We start from the raw sequence: 13,733 nt of genomic DNA, 5'->3' as shown, positions 1-13,733 counted from the left end.
ATCAGCAAAAATATCTAAACAAATTAAGCAATTTCATATTTTCATTTAAAAAATTGTGAATTTGGATTTGGGGCACCAGGTTCACATCCCATTAGCCTAGAGAACAACTCGCCATCTGTCCCTGAAGTGTTTACAAGTGGTGTCTGTTTCCAACTATGTTCATCAGCTGTACTGTAGTTCTCTCATCCATCCAGCATGTCAGATACAAATACTCTTGGCAAAGGTACAATGCAGAACCATTTTGTTACAAAATTACAAAATGGGAATGTGCAAAAACTGGAAAAAAGGTGAAAATTATAACATTCTTCAACAATTTATGGCATTAAATTGCAGTGTAAAGCTTAGAGTTCTTTGTGAACTCAGAATGATAAAATATATTTACTTTTCATCTCCAACTGCCGTCGTGACATTAACCGCCTCAAATTCTCCACTCCCCTGACTCACTCTAACCTCTCCCCTCCTGAACGTACAGCCCTCCACTCACTCTGCAACAACCCTGACTTAGTCATCAAACCCGCTGACAAGGGAGGTGATGTGGTAGTCTGGCGTGCTGACCTCTACTGGACCGAGGCCAGACGACAACTCTCGGACACCTCCTCCTACTTATCCTTGGACCATGACCCCGCCGACGAGCACCAGACCTTAATCATAAACACGAAGGTATTTATTCACAAAATGCTGGAGTTACTCAGCAGGTCAGGCAGCATCTCAGGAGAGAAGGAATGGGTGACGTTTTGGGTCGAGACCCTTAAAGTCTCGACCCGAAATGTCACACATTCCTTCTCTCCTGAGATGCTGCATGACCTGCTGAGTTACTCCAGCATTTTGTGAATAAATACCTTCGATTTGTACCAGCATCTGCAGTTATTTTCTTAATCATAAACACCATCACTGCCCTCACCAATTCCGGTGCTCTACCCTCTAATGCCTCCAACCTTATCGTTCCCCAGCCCCACACGGATAAACAGAACTGTCCCGGCAGACCCGTTGTTTCTGCCTGTCCATGTCCCACCGAACATATTTCCACCTACCTCGACTCCATCCTATCCCCTCCCCACCTACGTCCAAGACACCTCACACGCTCTCCGTTCCCTCGATAACTTCCGGTTTCCAGGCCCCCACTCCCTCATCTTTACCATGGATGTCCAGTCACTCTACACTTCCATCCCCCACAAGGATGGTCTTGAAGCCCTCCGTTTCTTCCTCGACCGTAGAACCAGCCAATCCCCATCTACTAACACTCTCCTCCGCCTAGCAGAGCTGGTTCTTACTCTTAACAACTTCTCCTTTGACTCCTCCCACTTCCTCCAAACCAGAGGCGTAGCTATGGGCACTCGCATGGGCCCTAGCTATGCCTGCCTCTTTGTCGGGTACGTCGAACAATCCCTGTTCCGGACGTACACTGGCCCCATCCCCGAACTCTACCTCCGCTACATCGAGAAATGCATTGGTGCTACCTCTTGTACCCATGCAGAACTCACTGACTTCATACACTTCACTACCAATTTCAATCCTGCTCTTAAATATACTTGGACTATCTCTGACATCTCCCTACCGTTTCTGGACCTCACCATCTCCATCACTGGAGACAGACTAGTGACTGACATCTACTATAAACTCACTGACTCGCATTGCTATTTGGGCTACACTTCTTCCCACTCTGTCTCCTGCAACAAGTCTATCCCCTACTCCCAATTCCTCCGTCTACGCCGCATCTGCGCCCGGGATGAGGTGTTTCGCACTAGGGCATCAGAGATGTCCTCATTCTTCAGGAAACGGGGCTTACCCTCTTCCATTATAGGTGAGGCTCTCACTAGGACCTCTTCTATATCCCACAGCTCTGCTCTTGCTCCCCCTCCCCCCATTCGTAACAAGGACAGAATCCCCCTCGTTCTCACCTTCCACCCCATCAGCCAACGTATCCAACAAATCATCCTCCAACATTTCCGTCACCTCCAACGGGACCCCACCACTGGCCACATCTTCCCATCTCCTCCCCTTTCTGCGTTCCGCAGAAACCGTTCCCTCCATAACTCCCTGGTCCACTCGTCCCTTCCTACCCAAACCACCCCATCCCCGGGCACTTTCCCCTGCAACCACAGGAGATGCAACACTTGTCCCTTTACCTCCCCTCTCAACTCCATCCAAGGACCCAAACAGTCTTTCCAGGTGAGACAGAGGTTCACCTGCACCTCCTCCAACCTCATCTATTGTATCCGCTGTTCTAGATGTCAACTTCTTTACATCGGCGAAACCAAATGCAGGCTCGGCGATCGTTTTGCTCAGTCCACCTTAACCAACTTGATTTCCCGGCGGCTGAGCACTTCAACTCCCCTTCCCACTCCCAGTCTGACCTTTCTGTCATGGGTCTCCTCCAGTGCCATAGTGAGGCCCACCGGAAATTGGAGGAACAGCATCTCATATTTTGCTTGGGCAGATTGCAGCCCAGCAGTATGAACATTGACTTCTCCAACTTTAGATAGTTCCTCTGTCCCTCTCTCCCCCTCCCCCTTCCCAGTTCTCCCACTATCTTCCTGTCTCCACCTGTATCCTTCCTTTGTCCCACCCCCTGACATCAGTCTGAGGAAGGGTCTCGACCCGAAACGTCACCCATTCCTTCTCTCCTGAGATGCTGCCTGACCTGCTGAGTTACTCCAGCATTTTGTGAATAAATACCTTCAAAATATATTTTGGCAGTTCATTTAAAGTATTATGCAAGGACTACTAGTATAAGATGTAGAGTAATTATGTGTTGAGCCATTCCCTCCAGTTCGCTATGGAAACTGCATGGCTGAATATATATTGTATACTTAAAAATGCGCAAACAAGGTTCACTCAGGGGATTTTGTAACTTGAGAACAGTGACTGGTACCACATGAAAGTAAACTAGCCAATAATATAAGAGGATAGCAAAAGTTTCTTCAGATATATACAGAGTAAGAGAGAGGCAAGAGTGGACATTGGACCGCTGGAAAATAATGCTGGAGACGTGATAATTGGGAATAAAGAAATGGCAGAAGAATTGAACACGTTTTTTGCATCAGTCTTCACAGTGCTGAAAGTCAAGAGAGTCAGGGGGCAGAAGTTAGTGGAGTTGCTATTACGAAGGATAAGGTGCTTGGGAAGCTAAAAGTCTGAAGATGGAGAAGTTACCTGGACCAGATGGACTACACCCCAGTGTTCTGAAAGTGATAGCCTTCGAGATTGTGGAGGCATCAGTGGGTTTTTCAAGAGTCACTAGAGTCAGGAGTGGTCCCAGAGAACTCAGAAATTGCGATTGTTACTCCACTGTTCAAGAAAGGAGCAAAACAAAAGAGGGGAAACTATAGGCCGATTTGCCTGGATTTTCAGAAGGCCTTTGATATGGTGCTATGTGTGAGGCAGCTAATGAAGTTGAGACCCCAAGGTATTAGAGAGATGATAAGGAAGATACTAAGGAAGACACAAACAATCTCCCAGATGTACTAGAGGACAGAAGATCTAGGGGGTAGAGGAACTGGAAGAAATTTGCATTAGACGAGAAATAGTATTGGGTAGATTGATGGAACTGAAGGTTGATAAATCCCCAGGGCCTGATGGTCTGCATCCCAGGGTACTCAAGGACATGGCTCTAGAAATAGTGGACGCATTGGTGATCATTTTCCAATGTTCAATAGATTCAGGATCAGTTCCTGTGGATTGGAGGATAGCTAATGTTATCCCACTTTTCAAGAAAGGAGCGAGAGAGAAAACGGGGAATTACAGACCAGTTAGCCTGACATCGGTGGTGGGGAAGATACTGGAGTCAGTTATTAATGAGGTAATAACGGTGCATTTGGATAGCAGTAAAAGGATAAGTCCAAGTCTGCATGGATTTATGAAAGGGAAATCATGCTTGACTAATCTTCTGGAATTTTTTTGAGGATGTGACAAGTAAAATGGATGAAGGGAAGCCAGTGGATGTAGTGTATCTAGACTTTCAGAAAGCCTTTAATCAGGTCCCACATGGGAGATTGGTGAGCAAAATTTGAGCACATGGTACTGGTGGTAGAGTGTTGACATGGAAAGAGAATTGGTTGGCAGACAGGAAGCAAAGAGTAGGAGTAAACGGGTCCTTTTCAGAATGGCAGGCAGTGGCAAGTGGAGTGTCGCAAGGTTCGGTGTCGGGCCACAACTATTTACCATACATATTAATGATTTGGATGAGGGAATTAGAAGTCACACTAGCAAGTTTGCAGATGACACAAAGCTGGGTGGTAGAGTGAACTGCAAAGAGGATGTTAGGAGGTCGAAGGGTGACCTGGACAGCTTGAGTGAGTGGGCAGATGCATGGCAGATAAATGTGAGGTTATCCACTTTGGCGGCAAAAACAAGGACGCAGATTATTATCTCAAAGGTGTCAGGTTAGGTAAGGGGGAAGTGCAGCGAGACCTGGTTTTCCTTGTAAACAGTCACTCAAAGTTGGTGTGCAGGTACAGCAGGCAGTGAAGAAAGCTAAAGGCATGTTGGTCTTCATAATGAGAGGATTTCAGTATAGGAATAAAGAGGTTTTTCTGCAGTTGAAGAACCTCTTCTGCAGGGCCCTTGTGAGACCGCATCTGGAGTATTGTGTACAGTTTTGGTCTCCTAATTTGAGGAAGGACATCCTTGGAATTGAGGCAGTGCAACCTAGGTTCACGAGATTGATCCCCGGGATGGCGGGACTGTCATATGAGGAAAGATTGAAAAGACTAGGCTTGTATTCATTGGAGTTTAGAAGGATGAGAGGGGATCTTATAGAGACATATATATAAAATTATAAAAGGACTGGACAAGCTAGATGCAGGAAAAGTGTTCCCAATGTTGGGGGAGTCCAGAACCAGGGGCCACAGTCTTAGAATAAAGGAGAGGCCATTTAAAACTGAGGTGAGAAGGAACTTTTTCACCCAGAGAGTTGTGAATTTGTGGGATTCTCTGCCACATAGGGCAGTGGAGGCCAAATCACTGGATGAATTTAAGAGAGAGTTAGATAGAGATCTTGGGGTTAGTGAAATCAAGGGATATGGGGAGAAGGCAGGCATGGGTTACTGACTGTGGATGATCAGCCATGATCACAATGAATGGCGGTACTGGCTCGAAGGTCCGAATGGCCTCCTCCTGCATCTATTTGCAATGTTTCTATGATACTTGCATGGATAGAAGGTTGGCCGAATTGCAGAAGTCAAAGATTGGGAATGAAACAAGCTTTTTCTGGTTGGCAGCCAGTGACTAATGGTGTCCTGCAGGGGTCGGTGATGGGCCACTGCTCTTTACGTTATATATCAATGATTTGGGTGAGGGAATTTGAAGGCTTTGTGGCCATTTGCAGATGATATGAAGATTGGTAGAGGGCCAATAGTGTAGAGAAAGCAGGGACTCTGCAGAAGGACTTGGGAGGGAGGGCAAATAAGTGGCAGATTAAATACAGCTTAGCAAAGTGTGCAGTCATACATTTTGGTAGAAGGAATAAAGATGTTGACTATTTTCTAAATGGGGAGAGGATTCAGAAATTGGAGGTGCAAAGAGAATGCTGGTGTAGGATTCCCAAAAAGTTCATTTGAAAGCAGAATCAGTAGTAAGAAAGGCTAATGCAATGTTAGCATGTATTTCACAAGGACTAGAATATAAAAACAGGGATGTAATGCCGAGACTTTATAAGGCACTGGTCAGATCACCTTGGAGTAGTGTGAGCACTTTTGAGCTCCTTATCTGCGGAGGGATATCCTGGATTTGGAGAGGGTCTGGAGGAGCTTTACGAGAATGATCCCTGGGACAATATGGGTTAATATATGATGAGTGTTTGGCAGTACTACATCTGTACTTGCTGGAGTTTAGAAGCATGGGGAGGAACCTCATTGAAGCTTACCGAATATTGAAAGGCCTGGATAGAGTGGATGTGGAGAGGATGTGGAGAGGAATCTAGGACCAGAGGGCACATTCTCGGACAAAAAGGACGCACGGTTAGAAAGGAGATGAGGAGGAATTTATAGTTAGAGGGTGGTGAATCTGTAGAATTCATTGCCACAGACAGCTCTGGAGGCCAAGTCATTGCGATTTTTAAGGTGGAGATGGACAGATTTTTGATTCATAAGGGTGTCAAGGGTTATGGGAAGAAGGCAGGAGAATGGGGTTGAGGGGGAAAGATAGATCAGCGATGATTGAATGACAGAGTAGACTCGATGAGCCAAATCATTCTGCTCCTCTGACTTATGAACATGGAACATAATTAAGTATGCAACCTTATTGGTTTAATTCCATCAGCCAGAATTGTAAACTTAATCACTGGAGTCATAGAGGGTCATTCAGTATGGAAACAGGCCCTTCGGCTCAGCTGGTCTATGCTGACCAAGATGCCCTATTTAAGTTAGTCCTATTTGCCCACGTTTGACCCACATCCTTCCAAATCATTCCTATCCATGTACCTGCCCAAGTATCTATTAAATGCTGTTATAGAACCTGATTCAAGTAGCACCTCCAGCAGCTCGTTCAATATACCTACCACCCTTTGTGCAAAAAAAGCTGCCCCTCAGGTGTCTATTATACAATTCCTCTCTCACCATAAACCTGTCCTCTGGTTCTTGATTTGCCCAAGACAGTGCATTCACCTAATCTATTCCCCTCATGAATGTATACACCTCTTTCAGATCACCCCTCAGTCCCCTCCACTCCTGTCCTGCTCAACCTTTTACTGTAGCTTAGGCCCTCGAGTCAAGATCTTTGCAAATCTCTGTATTCTTTCTAGCTTAATGACATCCTTTCTGTAGCAGTGTGACCAAAACTGAACACAATATGCCAAATGCGGCCTCAGCAACATCTTGTACAACCGTAATAATGTCCCAACTTCTCTATTCAATATCCTGACCAACGAAGGACAATGCATCAAAAGCCTTCTTTACCACTCCATCTACCTGTGACGCCACTTTCAGATTTACTACATACCTGTACTCCTAGATCTGTTTGGTGCTATGCAACCCAAGCCCCGACCATTCACTGAAGGTCTTGCCATGGTTTGACTTCCCAAAATGTAAACCCCACACTTATCTGCATTAAATTCCATTAGTCATTCTCCATATATATTTCCAAAAGTTTCACCAATAACAACATTTCTATTGACACATTCACAAGTATCAGCAGATATCTGCACAGTGATAAGGAAGTGTTTTGTTTAATGACAGAGAGGACAGTATTTCATTGACACTGTCATACTGAATCTGGGAGATCATTGAATTGGAGGGTAGCTAATGTTGTCCCACTTTTTAAGAAAGGAGGGAAGAGAAAACAGGAAATTATAGAACAGTTAGTCTGACAACAGTGGTGGAGAAGATGCTGGAGTCAATTATAAAAGACAAAATTGCGGAGCATTTGGATAGCAGTAACAGAATCGTTCCGAGTCAGCATGGATTTACAAAGGGGAAATCATGCTTGACTAATCTTCAGGAATTTTGAGAGGATGTAACTAGGAAAATTGACAGGGGAGAGCCGGTGGATGTGGTGTACCTTGACTTTCATAAAGCCTTCGACATAGGAGATGAGTGGGCAAAATTAGAGCGCATGGTATTGGGGGTAGGGTACTGACATGGATAGAAAATTGGTTGGCAGACAGAAAGCAAAGAGTGGGGATAAATGGGTCTCTTTCAGAATGACAGGCAGTGACTAGTGGGGTACCGCAAGGCTCGGTGATGGGACCGCAGCTATTTACAATATACATTAATGACTTGGATGAAGGGATTGAAAGTACCATTAGCAAATTTGCAGATGATACAAAGCTGGGTGGTAGTGTGAACTGTGAGGAAGATGCTATGAGGTTGCAGGGTGACTTGGACAGGTTGTGTGAGTAGGCGGATGCATGGCAGATGCAGTTTAATGTGGATAAGTGTGAGGTTATCCACTTTGGTGGTAAGAATAGGAAGGCAGATTATTATCTGAATGGCGTCAGGTTAGGAAAAGGGGACGTACAACGAGATCCGAGTGTCCTAGTGCATCAGTCACTGAAAGGAAGCATGCAGGTACAGCAGGCAGTGAAGAAACCCGATGGAATGTTGGCCTTCGTAACAAGAGGAGAATATAGGAGCAAAGAGGTCCTTCTGCAGTTGTACAGGGCCCTAGTGAGACCGCACCTGGAGTACTGTGTGCAGTTTTGGTCTCCAAATTTGAGGAAGGATGTTCTTGCTATTGAGGGCGTGCAGCATAGGTTTACTAGGTTAATTCCCGGAAAGGCGGGACTGTCATATGTTGAAAGACTGGAGCAACGAGGCTTGTATACACTGGAATTTAGAAAGATAAGAGGGGATCTTATCGAAACACAAGATTATTAAGGGGTTGGACACATTAGAGGCAGGAAACATGTTTCCAATGCTGGGGGAGTCCAGAACCAGGGGCCACAGTTTAAGAATAAGGGGTAGGCCATTTAGAATGGAGATGAGGAAAAACTTTTTCAGTCAGAGTTGTAAATCTGTGGAATTCTGTGCCTCAGAAGGCAGTGGAGACCAATTCTCTGAATGCATTCAAGAGAGAGCTAGATAGAGCTCTTAAGGATAGCGGAGTCAGGGGGTATGGGGAGAAGGCAGGAACGGGGTACTGATTGAGAATGATCAGCCATGATCACATTGAATGGTGGTGCTGCCTCAAAGGGCCGAATGGCCTACTCCTGCACCTATTGTCTATTGTCTATAATTGCATTTGTATTTGTCATTTGGTGTTGAAACCATAATTTTCTGTCAGAATATACACAAGGTTGTGGTAAAACTAAAGGATTTAAATGGTATAACTGGTATCACATGCATCAGAGGCAGAAATACTTTTCAACTGAACAGTAAAATGAAACGTGGAATAAGTTATATTAAACAAGTCATGCGCAAATGCTACAAATCCCAAATAATTATTAAAAAATCTCCCAGAAGGGTGCTTTGAACATTAAGATTTATGTAGAATAACATGTAATACTTTTGCTTGTTCAACAGTTTTAGTTCTGAGACCTGCATGGCAAATACATCCTTGCCTTTATCTTGTGTAACTCTACACCAATCCATTTTAAATTACACCAGTCGTCATTTCTATATCTAATCTTCCACTGTATCCACATCAGATGCTCAAAAGGTCATATTGTCTGTAGAAAGGTTTGCACTGTTCCCACAATACCTTAATCAATTCACGTGAAAATTGTGAAAATAGCCCCAACATCAATCTCTGACTAGCTCTGACAAAGAACAACTATTATGAATAGCAAACCAATCCACAGGATTTAATGATAAAAAAGCCTCCTGAAATTTCTGTTCACAGGCATACGTGTCCAAAAGAAAGTAACAGCATAATTTGCAAAGAGCATCTAAGTATTTTTTCTCCCACTAGAATTGCCACATTGCATTTTTGAAATCAACTAAAACATCTCAATGGTCAAAGATAAATGCTGTACAAGAGGCAAAAATGCTGGACAAACTGCTCAGTTCTCACCATCAAATCATTTGGCAAGTAACATATTCTCATTCTTAGAATTTTATTGTGTGCAGGATATCATTGTTCTAGCACAGAATGTGTTTCTGTAATCTTATGTTTGACATAATAACGTTAATCTTTGTTGCAAATTGGAACTCTGTTCGTTACAAACTCTTGGTGTTATATTGAAAACGCTTTGCAGGCACCGTTCTTAGTCTTTAGTAGGAATACTTAGAACTTTTTAAATATTTTGTTCACATTTTTTTTTTAAGCAGAAACATTCTGATTGAAACAGAATGTAATAAACATTCATATTTTGTAGAAAAGCCACCTGATAACTAAAGAGGCAATGAAGGGGGACAAGGAAAGTGAATGTGGGGTAGAACTGGGTGGAAACTGACGGTGCTTTGGATGTGATTGAAGGAAGAACGCAGGTGAGAAATAGGGGAAGATCCTGCTGCAATTTTTGATAACCATCTTCACTATCTACAAAACCACCCACTTTTATGTCATCTGCAAACTTACCATGTACATTCTCATCCAAATCGTTGATATAGAAACATAAAAACATAGAAAATAGGTGCAGGAGGTGGTTTTTCGGCCCTTTGAGCCAGCACCACCATTCAATGTGATCATGGCTGATCATTCTCAATCAGTACCCCGTTCCTGCCTTCTCCCCATACCCCCTGACTCCGCTATCCTTAAGAGCTCTATCTAGCTCTCTCTTGAATACATTCAGAGAATTGGTCTCCACTGCCTTCTGAGGCAGAGAATTCCACAGATTCACAACTCTGACTGAAAAAGTTTTTCCTCATCTCCATTCTAAATGGTACCCCTTATTCTTAAACTGTGGCCGCTTGTTCTGGACTCCCCCAACATTGGGAACATGTTTCCTGCCTCTAACGTGTCCAACCCCTTAATAATCTTATACGTTTCGATGGCTGATCATCCACAATCAGTAACCTCTCCCCATATCCCTTGATTCCACTAGCTCCCAGAGCTCTATCTAACTCTCTCTTAAATCCATCCAGTGATTTGGCCTCCACTGCCCTCTGTGGCAGAGAAGTCTACAAATTCACAACTCTCTGGGTGAAAAAGTTCTTCTCACCTCAGTTTTAAATGGCCTCCCCTTTATTCTAATACTATGGCCCCTGGATCTGGACTCCTCCAACATTGTGAACATTTTTCCTGCATCTAGCTTGTCCAGTCCCTTTATAATTTTATATGTCTCTATAAGATCCCCTCTCATCCTTCGAAACTCCAGTGAATACAAGCCTCGTCCTATCAATCTTTCCTCATATGACAGTCCCGCCATCCCATGATCAATCTCGTGAACCTATGCTGGCCGCACCGCCTCAATTACAAGGATGTCCTTCCTCAAATTAGGAGACCAAAACTGTACACAATACTCCAGATGTTGTCTTACCAGGGCCCTCTACAACTGCAGAAGAACCTCTTTACTCCTATATTGAAATCCTCTCGTTATGAAGGCCAATATGCCATTAGCTTTCTTCACTGCCTGCTGTACCTGCATGCCAACTTTCAGTGACTGGTGTACAAGGACATATAAATGACAAACAGCAATAGGCCTAGCACCGAACCCTGAGGCACACCACTAGTCACAGGCCTCCAGTCCGAAAAAGCAATCTTCCATCATCACCCTCTGCTTCCTTCCATGCAGCCAATGTTCTATCAGTTCAGGAATCACTCCTTGGATCCCATGGGATCTAACATTCCAGAGAAGCCTCCCATGCAGAATCTTGTCGATAGCCGTGCTGAAATCCATGTATACGTCTACAGCGCTGCCATCATTAACCTTTATGGTCACATCATCAAAAACTCAATCAGGTTCATGAGACATGTCCTCCCACGTAAAAAAACATATTGACTCTCCCCAAGGTCATGTGATAGAAGTAGAATTAGGCCATTCGGCCCATCAAGTCTCTTCCGCCATTCAATCATGGCTGATTTATCTCTCCCTCCTAACCCCATTCTCCTGCCTTCTCCCCATAACCCCTGACACCCGTACTAATCAAGAATCTATCCATCCCTGCTTTAAAAATATCCATTGACTTGGCATCCACTTCCCTGTGCGGCAATTAATTCTACAAATTCACCATCCTCTGACTAAAGAAGTTCCTCCTCTTCTCTTTCCTAAAGGAACATCCTTTAATTCTGAGGCTGTGACCTCTAGTCCAAGACTCTACCACTCATGGAACCATCCTCTCCACATCCACTCTATCCAAGCCTTTCACTATTCTGTATGATTCAATTAGGTTCCCCCCTCATTCTTCTAAACTCCAGCAAGTACAGGCCCAGTGCTCATCGCAAGTTAACCCACTCATTCCTGGTATCATTCTTGTAAACCTCCTCTGGACCCTCTCCAAAGCCAGGACATCCTGCCGAAGATATGGTACCCACACTTGCTCACAATACTCCAAATGCAGCCTAACCAGCACCTTATAGAACCTCAGTATCACATCCCTATTTTTGTATGCCAGCCCTCGTGAAATAAACGCCAGCATTGTGTTTGCTTTCTTTACTACTGATTCGACTTGCAGATTAATTTTTGGGGAATCTTGCACCAGCACTCCCAAGTCTCTTTGCACCTCCAATTTCTGGATTCTCTCCCCAATTAGAAAATAGTCTACACCTTTATTCCTACGCCCAAAATGCATGACTCCACACTTTGCTACACTATATTCCATCTTATTATCAGAATGGTGTCAGATTAGGAAAGGCAAAGGTGCAACGAGGCCTGGGTGTGCTTGTACATCAGACACTAAAAGTAAGCATGCAGGTACAGCAGGCAGTGAAGAAAGCAAATCATAGCGAGAGGATTTGTGTGTAGCAAGGAGGTCCTACTGCAGTTGTACAGGGTCCTGGTGAGACCACACCTGGAGTATTCTGTGCAGTTTTGGTCTCCTGATTTGAGGAAGGACATTTTTGCTATCGAGGGAGTGCAGCATAGATTCACCAGGTTAATTCCCGGGATGGCGGGACTGACATATGATGAAAGAATGGGTCAACTGGGCTTATATTCACTGGAATTTAGAAGGATGAGGGGGGATCTTATAGAAACATATAAAATTCTTAAGGGATTGGACAGGCTAGATGCAGGACAAATGTTCCTGAAGTTGGGGGAGTCCAGAAACAGGGGTCACAGTTTAAGAATAAGGGGTAGGTCATTTTAGGACTGAGTTGAGGAAAAACTTTTTCACCCAGAGAGTTGTGAATCTGTGGAATTTGTGAGACACGACCTCTCACATACAAAACCATGCTGTCTATCCCTAATCAACCCACGTCCATCTAAATGGATTATTCCCATCCTTCAGAATGCTCTCTGGTAAATTTCTGACCACAGATGTTAAGCTCACTGGCCCGTAGCGTCAAGCTTTTTCTGACAGCCCTTCTCGAATAGAAGCTCAACATTTGCCTCCCTCCAGTCTTCTGGCACCTCACCTGTATTTAATGACAATTCGTGAATCTCAGCCTGGGCTCCTGCAAGATCTTCTTTAGCTTCCCAGTGTCTTCAGACATACAGATACCTGATTAAGCCAAGTACACTTGATTAAACCTGTTCCTAGCTTCCCTTTCCATAGTCCCGAATACACCAAATTTTCTCATTTCCCCATTGCGCTCCATCAACAGCCTTATTTTATTAAGAGATATACCAGAGTTGTTGATTGGTTAATTTGAAGGGGTTCTGAAGAAATCTGCAAAGGAATCATTTGCGTAGTTTGGGGTGGCAGTGCTGGCCTCGGAAGCTGTTGAACTTGGTATTGTGGCAGTGGTTGAGACACAGGTGGAACAAAATCTTGCGCTGTTGGCATCTGCTGCTGGAAAAAGGAAGACTCCATGAGAAATTGCTGAACAAAAATAAACGATCCAACTTGAAAATAGCTTCTGTACTTACCAAAGTCTACATATGTTTTATTAAAATGTTAAATAAAATGGTGCCAACAGACTAATAACTGACAATAAGTTTATAGCTATATTGTCATATCCTTTATCGTTTTATCAAATTATCATGAGAAACTAGGTCTTTTACAACATTCCTTTTCAAGATGGAGTAAAAGAAATGGGATTAAAAGTTGTAAGTAATTCCAATTAGAAAATTAGAATAAGATCTTTTGATGAAGAATAACCAAGTAAAATATTTGTGCAATTGGAATATCTACCTGAAAATGGAATGTTGCAGTGCAGAAATAAGGGTCCAACTATGAGAAATCACAATATATGGGTGAAATGACAGAAATATAAAGGTTCACAAACTGTACAGTAATGCAGTCCATCAGTGAAAT

At 43.8% G+C, this 13,733-nt stretch overlaps 1 protein-coding gene across 7 annotated transcripts in view; it reads right to left on the bottom strand.

Annotated features, from left to right (window-relative positions):
- The window catches only part of wnk2 (WNK lysine deficient protein kinase 2), a 138,158-nt gene that overhangs the window by 55,127 nt on the left and 69,298 nt on the right, over positions 1-13,733 (bottom strand). For 5 of the 7 annotated variants that reach the window (XM_078414662.1, XM_078414667.1, XM_078414668.1 and 2 more), the window contains exons 10-11: positions 13,611-13,649; positions 13,104-13,268 (exon numbers count right to left, since the gene is read on the bottom strand). In XM_078414662.1, coding sequence (XP_078270788.1) covers positions 13,104-13,268; positions 13,611-13,649 — 204 coding nt within the window. The remainder of the gene's footprint in view (positions 1-13,103; positions 13,269-13,610; positions 13,650-13,733) is intronic. The other 2 variants (XM_078414663.1, XM_078414666.1) reach the window with 2 other exon arrangements.

The sequence above is a fragment of the Rhinoraja longicauda genome, chromosome 17 (genome assembly GCF_053455715.1).
Source record: "Rhinoraja longicauda isolate Sanriku21f chromosome 17, sRhiLon1.1, whole genome shotgun sequence".
Classification (NCBI taxonomy): domain Eukaryota; kingdom Metazoa; phylum Chordata; class Chondrichthyes; order Rajiformes; family Arhynchobatidae; genus Rhinoraja; species Rhinoraja longicauda.
The sequence above is the reverse complement of the archived record's forward strand: the minus strand, read 5'-3'. Positions and strand labels throughout refer to the sequence as shown.